At 40.9% G+C, this 12,139-nt stretch overlaps 1 protein-coding gene across 1 annotated transcript in view; it reads left to right on the forward strand.

Moving 5' to 3' along the window:
* Window positions 1-11,783, forward strand: part of PRMT3 (protein arginine methyltransferase 3) — a 64,428-nt gene extending 52,645 nt beyond the window's left edge. The window contains exon 16 of the mRNA XM_079968051.1: window positions 10,749-11,783. Within this exon, the coding sequence (XP_079824177.1) occupies window positions 10,749-10,858 (110 nt within the window). The 3' untranslated portion in view covers window positions 10,859-11,783. The remainder of the gene's footprint in view (window positions 1-10,748) is intronic.
* The last annotated feature ends 356 nt before the right edge of the window (window positions 11,784-12,139 follow it).

Here is a 12,139-nt window from a genome sequence, read left to right on the forward strand (position 1 = left end):
GTACAAGTAGTGTATATTTACAGAATCTACCCGCATTCATATGCAGGGAAGAGTATGTTGGGCCATAACTTCCCAAGGGAGAGAAGGAAAATGCATTCATATGCAATGGCTTCAGGGGTGGTGAAATACACAATATGCACACACACAGTTGTTCTCCATGTGTAGCTTCTGCAGTGGAACTGTGCTTCTGGCCACGCCCCTGATGGTACTGGTTGCGTGGCTGGGAAAGCAGCGTAGGAGCAGCTGTTCATATGTAGACTTGTCTGATTTTATTAAAATTCCCCTCCCTTCCTGCAGAGAGCACTGCAACCAAATGTGGCATGACCAGTGCAGTATTCAGGGTCAGGAGCAGGGCCAGCGGTAGACATCCACTGCCCACTTGTCCACATGTAGAAGCCGTGCATGAAGAAAGAATTAATAAGGCCACTGTAGCCTCTTAGTGAAGCAGGCCTTAGTTGCTTTTGATCTATGTGTAGTCCAGGGTTAGACAACATGGTACCCTCCAGATGCTCCTGGACCACAGTTCCCATGATGCCTGACCATTCACCATGCTGGTTGGGGCAAACGGGAATTGGAATCCAACGACACCTGGAGGGTACCTGATCTAACCTGAAGAATACAAGACTCCCTTTGAATGTAGTCTCTTGGGCTGCTGAAATGGAGCAAACAGTCCAGGAAGATGCACTTTCATGTATTGAGGCAGGCATACATGAAACTTTCTTTGCCCAGTGTCTCAACTCCAAATGTGTGTGCTTGAGTTGGATTTGACGGTCTTAGGCTTCTAATCAACCTTTTTCCACAGGTCATTTTAGCTGACGTTTCTTGCTTGTTCTACATTAATAAATGTGCAGTGGCATTTGTCAGAACACGCTTAACATTAAAAAATAGGTATCTGTCTAATCTACTATAAGAACTCTGTTAACTAAGGTCCAGTGACTTTAAGAACAATCTTAGACCCTGAGCATATGGACCTAATAAGTGCATGATCTTTCTATACCAGTGATCACAGTAAATCTGGTTATCAGTATTTCCTTGTCACGTGTTCCAGAATCCATACATAATTTACTCTCCACCAGAACTTCTGCTTTTGTTTAACCCTTCAGGGTGGAGTTGAAAAGGGAGTGAAGGGGGAAATGGGGGCACAAAGAGGGTTGCAAAAAAAGCGGGTGTAGGAGAAAGGGATTGAAGATGAAAGCAGCCATTTCCTCAAAGTCTAATTTCTTCTGGTTTTCACCTAAAAACATTCCCAAAACCTCACTAGCCAAACTTCCCTGATAACCTCCCCTTTTCCTTCTGCAAACAAGCAACTTCATTCATTTTTGTACTGTGATACCACTTTCACTCTTCAACCCAATGTCCTTACCCAATTAACCCAAAGCCTCTCTTTTTCACTGACCAACGTCCTAGTTTTCCTGTTGGTTCCTAGGAATGCTTCTAAGAACAATTTGTGTACTGGTTTTAGTGTTCCTAAGCTCAAACTGGTATTAGTGTGCTGTTTATAGATTTTCAGTAAATGTGCTAATTTCCTTTTGAGATAGTAAGCTAGTTTCAAATATTATAAGAAATTAATTCTGATTTATCTCTCTGATTTATCTCTCTGGTCCCTCTTGGGGTGCCAAACATGGGGATATGTCCAAATCTCAATGTCAAAAGCTCCCTCATATTGCAGGCTTGCATGTAAGCAGCACACTTCATTACCAGCCCATTCATCAGTAAAGTGTATATGTCTTTAAAATTTAAAAACAGTGGATGGCATTCATTAATTTCAGTGGGTCTACTCAGAGTAGGACTTAGCTGAACACAACCCATAGGGAAGAAGAGTTTCAAGGCTAATTCACATATGACTTTTGCAGTAGTTGCCCATTTGACAGAATAAATGACGTGACATATACATTAAAAATGTCCATCGGTGTACATGTCCAATGTGTGCATATTTTCTCCTACCTAGAATATTAAACTACCAAGGCTGAACTGGTCTTCAGAAAAGTGTTTTCCTCTGACGAGTTTTGGCTGCACTGCTCTGCTGTGTACAACCTTTTAAATTGCTGTGGAAAACAACAAACATTTTATTTTCACTGCAAGGCATTATCAAGAACATAAAATGCAACCATGTGCTGTTTTATTGCTAATGGGTTTTGTGTGGTTTCCCCCCCTTTTTTTTGGTTCAAGTTAATGGTTTTTCTCCCGTTCAGAGTAAGTCAGTACAAAATCTTTTTTTTTAAGATTTCAAGAAAAGTTATATTAAACATTAGGTTGAGATCGCAGCCTGGTAAGTCAGAGATGCTCTCAAGCATATCCTTTCTATTTTGGCGAGAAATAAAAAACTTTTAAGAGCTGGAAAACTTCTAATTTGTGGTAGGCTTCAAAGCGAAAGACAGTTCTTGCATAAAAACACCATTGAGCATTCATGAGGTAGCCTTGTGAAATCTATGGGGCATATCTATGTCAGTCAAGAATGTACTTCAAAAATGCCCTTCAAAGTGGATAGCTCCCCTTGTCTATAACATATTAAGGCTGCCCTTTCTTCTGTCATTTAGCTATGCAGCAAGGTATTACGAACAAATGGAGCATGGTGACAGCATTCTGTTGTACCTCACTGTGAATCGCCATCATATTCTGGAACATCACTCATTCATATCAGTTCCTACCACTCTAGTTAGAAAAATCTTACTTTGCAAATCTTACTTTGCACTATGCAGACCAAATCTTGGCTGCTTTAATGAAGTTCAGTGGGACTTGCATCCTTTCTTTTTTTTTTTATAAAAATTTTATTGGGTTTTCACATTTTATAAACACAGACACACACAGACAAAGACAACACGTATAAGGTTTCATGTCCTTACATTCCTAACCCCAGTTCTTGACCTCCCCCCACCCCCCTTCATACATCGTAATTCAATTGAATTAGCTCAGCAAGCTCATATCTCTCATCCTTTACATATTGTTGTTATATATATATATTTTTTAAAAAAATACTTGATTCTTATTACTTGGCCAAATTTTACTTATCCAATTTTCTTATAAATATTAAATCCTTTTCTAAGGTCGACCCAAATTCCTTCCACGAATTTCCCTTTTATCTTAAAAATAGGTCATAATAATCAAACACAAAGGTCATAAACATTTTTAAAATTCTTTCCTCCCCCCCCCCGCCCCGGTTTCTGTCCCTTCCCAATGTCTCGATGTCCACAAAAACAATTTTTAGCCTGGATTCCTCACATCTGAGGCCTTCAAGTCTCTGTCAGTCTCTCTCTGCCGATTTTGTTGGTAGCCCTCTTTGTTGGTCATCGGGTCTCGAAGGAGTTCTAGCTCAGTCTCATCAGATTTTCTTCCATCCAAAGTACTTGGTACCAGCTGCTGCGAAAGGTCAACTGATCTTCCATACTCAAAGAGGAAGCCCCAATCATATTTCTTGTTTCTTTTAAATTCAAATATTCCAAGTGTTCCAGGGGCTTCCTCCCTCCTCTTTCGCATCTTTCGCAGATTTGTAATCCAAAGGTCTTCTTCTTCATGTTCTAACAATGTAGGCTTCTGGTTGGTACTCTCCATCTGTACTGGCTCCACTCCTTGTTCCCTCTCCTCCTGTTCCAAAGTTATCTCTTCTAATTCAGCTGCAGATTTTTTTCCGGTCAAGTCCATTGTGCATTCAGCAGAGTCACTTATTTTAGAGTTCAAGGTTATAAGTTGTTTATTCATAGCCGTAGTCTGCTCCTGCAACATTCCCACGAGAAAGAACATTCTTTCTATCTCTGCCTGTAATTTTCCATCTGCAGCCATTGTAGTGTTTCAATGTTTCCCCTAGGGGGATTCTGGTTACTTAATAGTCCTTTCCCAACAGTCCGTTACTTTGTTATTTCACTACTTTGTTCCCAACCACTTTAATTCAAATATAACAAATTTAGTCCAGAAAGGTGTTAAATAATAAGATTTTTAACTTTCACTGCCCGTTTGACAGCTCCTTTGACAGCTGTCAAACTCCTTGTTCCTTTTTCTCCAGCTCACATACAGGACACTCCCGGGTCTGGGGGGGGGGGGGTTAGACAAAGCTTCTAAAATTCCACTCTTACTCTCCAGCGCAAATCTTCTTCTGTCAAACTCATGAAAATATTATCTTTTAAAAAACACCAAAAAGAAAAAACTCTCCACCTTAGTTCTCCGATCCTTGCTTTAAATCTTCTGTAAATAGGAGGGGGTGTGGACTTCCCTTTAGCACATCCCCCGATCGTACCGAATTCAAAGGTAGAAATTTTAAAGTCCCAATTCCATTCTACTCACGGATTAATTAAAGTCCGAATTTCAGGGAAGAAAGTCAGCGGTCTCCGGCCATGGCTCGCGGCTTCGCTCCACTGCAGTAGCGGTCCACTCACAGCACCACGCCGCTCCCCGTACCCTCTCCGCAGCCTTTAAAAAGGCTCTTCGTGGGTCGGGGGGGTGCCTAAGGTGCCCGCCGAGTCACCAAGTCCGCAGGCTTCAGCGCCTGCGGTTTCTGAGGGTCCCCGCGTTGCCGTCACGGTAGAACCCTTCTCCAGCGGAGCCGATTCCCTCCGGAGCTCGGAGGGAATCCGCCATTAACCAGATCGCGCTAACCCGGAAGTAGGGACTTGCATCCTTTCTGGACAAAACTCTCCCCCCCCCCTTTAAGGTCACGGCCTCTGTAATGTGCAAGAGATGCCTTTTTAACTTAACACACACACCCCAGCAAAGATAATACGTAATATACAATACTAGAAGCTTCTCCTTTGCTTGTCAGCTCCCCTACCATTCCTCCATTAACCCCCTTCCCACCCCATGCCACCAGCTTTCCCAACCCCATTTCTGGAGCCACTTCTCTCTTCTAGTCTGCAGCCCCCCTTTGCACCCATTTTCACCATCATCCTCATGTCCTTGCCACTGCCTCCCCCACCTTTTGTGCCACCCCACCCCACCTTACTTACTAACCACCCCCTAGTAACCTCCCGTATCCTCTTCCTTCTCCTCCTGCACATTGCACCTAGTAAGCATACTTTTCACCTCCTATTTTGGGGTGAGACAACCATTTTGTTTATTTTTCTGGTCCTCATACATTTTGAAGTTCAAATCGGTTATAGTTTGTTTTTTGCAGTATTTGGATGTGCCTTTTTTCATTTGATTCTGCTTCACTGATAAGCTCCTTTGAAGATTTCTATAGCAGCTGTACTTAGAAGGGACGCGGGTGGCGCTGTGGGTTAAACCACAGAGCCTAGGACTTGCCAATCAGAAGGTCAGCGGTTCGAATCCCCACGACTGGGTGAGCTCCTGTTGCTTGGTCCCTGCTCCTGCCAACTTAGCAGTTTGAAAGCACGTCAAAGTGCAAGTAGATAAATAGGTACCGCTCCGGCGGGAAGGTAAACTAGCCCCATGACCCGGAAGCTGTACGCCAGCTCCCTCGGCCACTAAAGCGAGATGAGCACCGCCACCCCAGAGCTGGCCACGACTGGACCTAATGGTCAGGGGTCCCTTTACCTTTACCTTACTGTTGTCCCATTGGTTTTTTGCTACTGTGTGCTTCACGTTGGGGCCGTTTCCATGATCCCTTGGATTTCACAGGCCATAACATTTGAAAAGGCGACTATAGCCAATCTTTTTTGCTCAAGGCAGAGGAGCTCCTCTGGATCCCCAATGCCATTTTCTAGCCTTTTATTGTTGGGTACAGTGAAATGTAGTCATTCCAATCTATTTTCTCCATTTGAGTACAGTTTCTGTACTTGCATGATAATCCCACAAACTTTCTGTCTTGTCTGAGAGCTATAATTGAGTCCTAATTGTTGTAATTGGAGCTGGTCTTCTCTTTTCCCCCTTTGTTTGCACTGGGAATGGTTGAATCATCTTGTGCATCCCCAAAGAGTCTGTTAATTAGGTGTCTAATAAATATTATAAACAAATAATATCACATCATATGAATAGTTTGTCCCATAAGTATGTTGTAGTGTCACTGAGTAGCCCTTCGGTTTAAGCAAGAGGCTCAATGATACATGAGCAGAAATGCTAAAACATACTCAGCCATAGAGTGGTGCCTTTTTAAGAGGAAAAAAACCTACTAATTTTGTATGCTGCAGAAACAGCACACTTCTTGTTCCGTTCCTGTTTGCTGTACTTTTTACTATGCAAAGCCAACTTAAGTGTTCTCCAAGGGAAGAATGACAGTACTGCAGTAGAAAGATAATGCATTCAGTCTTGATCAAACCATGACATGACTTGTGCCTTCCTTGCATCTTATTGAGCAAAGGTGATGCAGCTCAGTCTCTGGAAGCGTTTTTTGCAGGGCATAAGAGCAGTAGAGCTGTTGAAAGCACATCAGTCATTTTATATCTATATGGCATTGATTAATTGGTCTGATCTTCCTCTCTGTTATGATTACACAGCCATTGCTTTAGTTTAGCAACGGAAATGGCTGGGCACAAAAGATTTAACGTGGCCTGTTGGGGCGAGGAAAAGGAGAACATCTTCCTCATGACAATGAATTAAACTGATTGTCTGGGTTGCTTAATGCAATTAACATGGTTATAAATAACTGGGGGCTGCCTTTAATGAAAGCTGTGGTAGGTTGTTATAGAAATGTTGCCTCTTACAGCTTGCCTCAAGGTATGCATCACTAGAGCTGCTTAAATAGCAAATTTAATTCATTTTTATGCAATTAAACTTAGACTGTGTGTTCTGATAAACCCCCCCAGGGGGTAGAATTATAACTCTACAGTAGGATCTGGTTGTCCACCTTCTTAGGGACATTTTGGCTGGCTTTTGTGTGCTGCTGTCAGACATAGGATATTTTTGTGAGCAGATTGGCGCATATTGGGCATATTAATCAATTCTATACATGTGTATGTGTGTTTTAGACCAGCCTCTTTTATGTATACACCAAATGATTGTGAAATCTTGTCTATACTGTCAAAATTATTTTGAGTTAGATTTTGCATCATTCAAATTAATTTTTTATGAACTAGTACACCTTCAGTTCTCAGCTATCATTAGTTTTCTGCTGCCTTTGGGGTGTGGGGGATAGAAAGGGTTGGTTTTTTTAGGGCCTCAATTCTTCTGCTGCTCTTTTCTTTTGGAATTGTTTTTTTTAAAAAGGCCTCAGTTCTTCACTGTTGCATAACTGGTCATACACAACAATGAATAAGATTAATCCCATCAGCTCAATGGGTTCAGATGTGCCTTGCATTCCGACGCATGTATGGTCTTGCTGTTCTTGAATGCTTATGATGACTTCACAAAAGGCCCCTGTCAGCAATATTAACTAGCACAGAGATTTAATTCTGTATTTATGCAGTTATTGAATGTGCTTCTCAGAGCTTCTGACAAAGGAAACAATGGTGCTCCATAGAGCTAAAAAGGTCAGATTAGTTATATTCTTGAATTTATGAAGACTCCAAGTACAAAGAGTGTCTGCTACTCAAGATAATACTATAATAAAGCAATCCTGCAACTTTAAAGGCAATTATTTTAAAAGGCGGGGGGGGGGGGCTGGAAAACATCACATGTGGTACCAAATAGGCTTTCCCCCTTCTTCTTACTTTTTCTCATCAAACCAATCTCTAGTCCTGTTCACATGACATTAATAGAAGATTCTTACTTAGGAGCTGATATTTTAATACATGAAAGAGTCACCCAGTTCCAGAACAGGGATAGCTCTTCTAAGGAGATACTCCCACCCATTACATGTATGCATATTTTTGTTTTACACTAACAATTCAGATCAAACCATGATTTACGTGGGCTTTCTCCAGTCACTCAAAAAGTGGAGAGCACATACCGTATGTTTTTATGCCAAATGTACATTACCTATTTTCATAACAAATTACTGGACTATTTGTGAACAGAATTAAAAAATCAAACCATGTCTGCTGCGTTAGTTAATCTGGCATAAATTATGAAACTATTGATTATACTTTGCCAACATGCTGATTTTTTCATGCATCTGTCCCTTATGAAGACACATGAGGTATCTGGATGGGATATTTTAAGGTCTGTTAATTTAAAATAGCCATCAGTAATCATTCCTCCTGCAGTGATTTTAGTAAAGCTTCCCCTTTCACTATGCAGTTTTTTGAACTTCATACAAATAGCAATGTTATAAAGGTAACAGAGTATGCATCAATGTATTCACAAAATCTCCAGGCTCAATTTGCAAAATTATGTTTTGTGACATAAGGAGACACAAAGATTCATTTCTCTACCTGCTCTCTCAGAAGAAGGAAAGAGTTACGAGAAAGGGTTGGATTGGCTGCAGAAGGAAAAGACAGGATTTCCTATGGACCAAATGCTTTGGAGTAAAAGTTCTAGAATACGTTTTTTTATTGCATTTATATTTCAAATTTAAAAACGCAATTTAAAAAAAAGATACAAGGAGGGGTGTTGCTTTATATAAAGGGAATAGATCGAACTGCTACACTATTAGAAGAAAAATAAATGGGACAAATAAATTAGTCAGTGCTGACAGTCTTCAGTGCCTGAGCACAGATAAGACTTTGCTAATTTTTCTATACAAGGAGAGGCATAAAATATGCAGGAAGTTGCACTTCCTGGTTTGAAGAGTGAATAGGAAAGCCACTTTGGGGGAAAGCCAATATGTGCCTTAATTCAGGCTGCTTTAAGCTTAGTGCCACCATTCCATAGAATATATCTATACAATTGCATACATATGTCATTTCAGAATTAATTTCTGCTGAGTTGAATGGAGTTAAAACCTTTCATTTCATTGCTCATCTAGACTTCTGTCATACATGTTGTAGAATTAATGTGTTTGGTTATAAAAACAAGTTTCCCTCATCCCTTGAAGGTACAGTGGCTATCCATTTTGTACAGTCTGCTATAGTTCCTCTAACGCCAAGTAAACACTTGCTCTTACATAAAATGTGCTGGTGCTGTCTTCAAAATTTATACTAAACTACTTCTCTCTCTTTTTTATACTAGCAGCTATATGTTCATCCCCTAAATTAATAAAACAATTGAAAACCTCTAAAGATACATAAAAGGTGGTAATGATGATTTTGCTCGCTGCTGAAGCACATTTGTCTCTGGGGTGGAATATAAGCAACTGCTTAATAGCAAATTAAACACACTTCGAAGGATTGGGACAAACAAATTCGGCTGAAACATCTAGGGATAATATTTAAATAAGCAGGATCTTTTTGATACATTGCCAAAATATCTGCACTAAACACCTACAGAAAGAGCTGGCAAATCTTAAACAAAAACAGCCAGCAATTTACTTTGTAATATAAAATAAATGGGACGCGGGTGGCGCTGTGGGTTAAAGCCTCAGCGCCTAGGACTTGCTGATCGAAAGGTCGCGGTTCGAATCCCTGCGGCGGGGTGCGCTCCCGTCGCTCGGTCCCAGCGCTTGCCAGCCTAGCAGTTCGAAAGCACCCTCGGGTGCAAGTAGATAAATAGGGACCGCTTACTAGCGGGAAGGTAAACAGTGTTCCGTGTGCTGCGCTGGCTCATCAGATGCAGCTTGTCACGCTGGCCACGTGACCCGGAAGTGTCTCCGGACAGCGCTGGCTCCCGGCCTCTAGAGTGAGATGGGCGCACAACCCTAGAGTCTGTCAAGACTGGCCCGTACGGGCAGGGGTACCTTTACCCAGTGGCGTAGCCTGGGTTGTCAGCACCCTGGGCAAGGCAAGTAATTTGCACCCCCTAACCTGTGGATTTGCACCCCCTAACCCGTGGATTTGCACCCCCTAACCCTAACCCTAACCCCCAGATGTTGCGCCCGGTGCGGCCGGCCCCCCCTGCACCCCCCACTCTACGCCACTGCCTTTACCTTTTTATAAAATAAATACATTTGGTTCTTTCTTAAATACAGGCAGTTCTTCAAAATACCCTTTAGCCAAATCCTTTAAAGTCCATTTCCAAGTACTCATGCAATTACAAAGCATAGGACAGACTACTGCAAACAGATGGATTTACCTATCTAATGCTGTGATGTTTTGGCTGTGGTTTTTTTTTTTAAAAAAAAAAAAGCATGGTCATTAAAACCTTCAGTTTGTTAAAGTACCTGTGCCTCCATCTCCCATTAGATAACCTGACAGAGACTTCACAGAAGGTTATCAAGCGTGATTGCTTTTTGTCTCCTTGACAAAGGTTTTAGGATGGTTGCTAGGTGCCAATTTGGATATCATGCGTTTATGTTTTAAAGGTCAAAGGCAGCATAAAAGTATGTAGCCACTTAGCTGCCTTCCTACCTGCTGTCTCTGCCCATCCCTTAGCCCCGTCTCTGTTTTAAAATCATTGGAAAGCTGTAAAACAACATATGTCATGGTTTCCAACAACTGAAGGGATATCAAAGCAATGGTGTTGCATTAAGTATATTCCCTAAACCTATCTCTGAGCAGGAAAGAACCAACTTTATGGTTTTATGTGAGTGTGTGCAGAATTCTCATTAGGGAAATCTTTTGGAAGTGGTGGGTTTCAGTCTGATAAACAAAAGGCAGAAGGACTTTTCCAGAGTCACTGGGGGCAGAATTCAGTGCTCTAGTGTTTTAAGGGTGACTCTTTTCTTCCTACTGTTGCATTAATAGGATGGTGAAGTTTTCAAAAATATGCCCCCCAGATATTCAAAAACATGCCACCCAAATGTGATCTCAATTGTCATGACTTTTTACCATATTACAAGAAGTGGCTTCAATGAAGCAGGTGCCACTGTGCATGCAAATTTAGTAACAGTGTGTGTAACCATTTCCTTGGTAAACTAATAAAAGTTGCTTCATTTGTGCATTGTTTTGCAGGTGAAGAACTGAAAGGAAAGATAACAGTCCACAAAAACAGAAAAGATCCACGTTCCCTCATCATAACACTTTCACTGAAAAATGTGAAGCAGACATACAGTCTTCAGTGAGGACTACTCCACAGCTAGCTTTGAAATGTATAAAATGAATAAAAACAATGGTTGTTTGGATCAACAACTTCAAAATACGTTTTTCTGGAAATGATAGTGCTAGAAAGTGTGTTCCCATAGACTGTTGGTTCTTCTCTGCAGGCTATTTCATACAATCTGAAGCAGTTAGTAGAAGAAACCACGAGGGAATTAAGTTTATTGCAAGACTGCTATCGTGAGCGTGAGCAGTGCAACTTTAAAAAATACTTTTGACCTGTTAATGAAATCATACTAAGTTGTACTCAGAGTAGAGTCAATGAAATAAATGAATTGAAGATATGCATGACTAAGTCAGTTGATTTCAATGGGTCTACTCTGAACATGGCATTGTTGGATACCGTTCTTTGATAGTTAAGTATTTTGAAACATAGCCAAGGTTCTTGACAAGGAGTCTGCTGGGATTTACTAATTGCAATTTCCCCCCCAGTTTTGGCCTCCTTTAGATGGGCAAAACATTATTTTTCCTCAAGTATTTTTATATTACAACTGAAAAAAATAAAGTTTTATTATGTGTATTATAAATTTATTATGTGGACTATGAGATTTTTGTATTGAGCCACCTGTTGAGACTTTGAGGTATCAGTCTTGTCAATTCTTTGTTTTGCTAACTTGTCACACTTGGTATTATATGCCCTTCTACATACAGGATAAAATCCCATCACCCATTAAGATTGTCATACTTTAAATCTGTAAACTGTAACAAGACATGCACAATACATCATGACATACTATTGCCTATCTGATGACAATCCAACAGATTCAGAATACCGCAATTGCCATTCGTAATCAGTACTGCTGCTTACGGTACATTGATTTGAGTTAAAGACCGATCTGGTTTTAACATACACCTGGATTCTTTGGCTACCTGAAATAAAGAATAGCACAAATAGGCACATAGGTTTTGTTTTTTTAAAAGTCATGTGCAATCTGCTGCAATACCATGAAAGATAGGTGAGCATTCTGTAACTCTTTAGAAAAATATTCTTTTCCCCTTCACTACTAGATGTTTGAGGCTATGCGCGTGTCTTTACAACAAATGGTGCAGAGGGCAAGATGGCAGCATGAAACAGTAGACACCTAAATAGGTTTAGTGTGAATTTATCTAATGCATTTTCTGCCCTCCAGCATGCAGTCAGAAGGAGTGACTGCCCCTAGCCTTTTAGTAATTATCCTTGTCACCTTAAGGACACTTGGCTATCCATTTTGTCACTTTCTCCTTGATTCTCTATGTATTGCAGAGAA

The sequence above is a fragment of the Podarcis cretensis genome (genome assembly GCF_951804945.1).
Source record: "Podarcis cretensis genome assembly, chromosome: 1".
Classification (NCBI taxonomy): domain Eukaryota; kingdom Metazoa; phylum Chordata; class Lepidosauria; order Squamata; family Lacertidae; genus Podarcis; species Podarcis cretensis.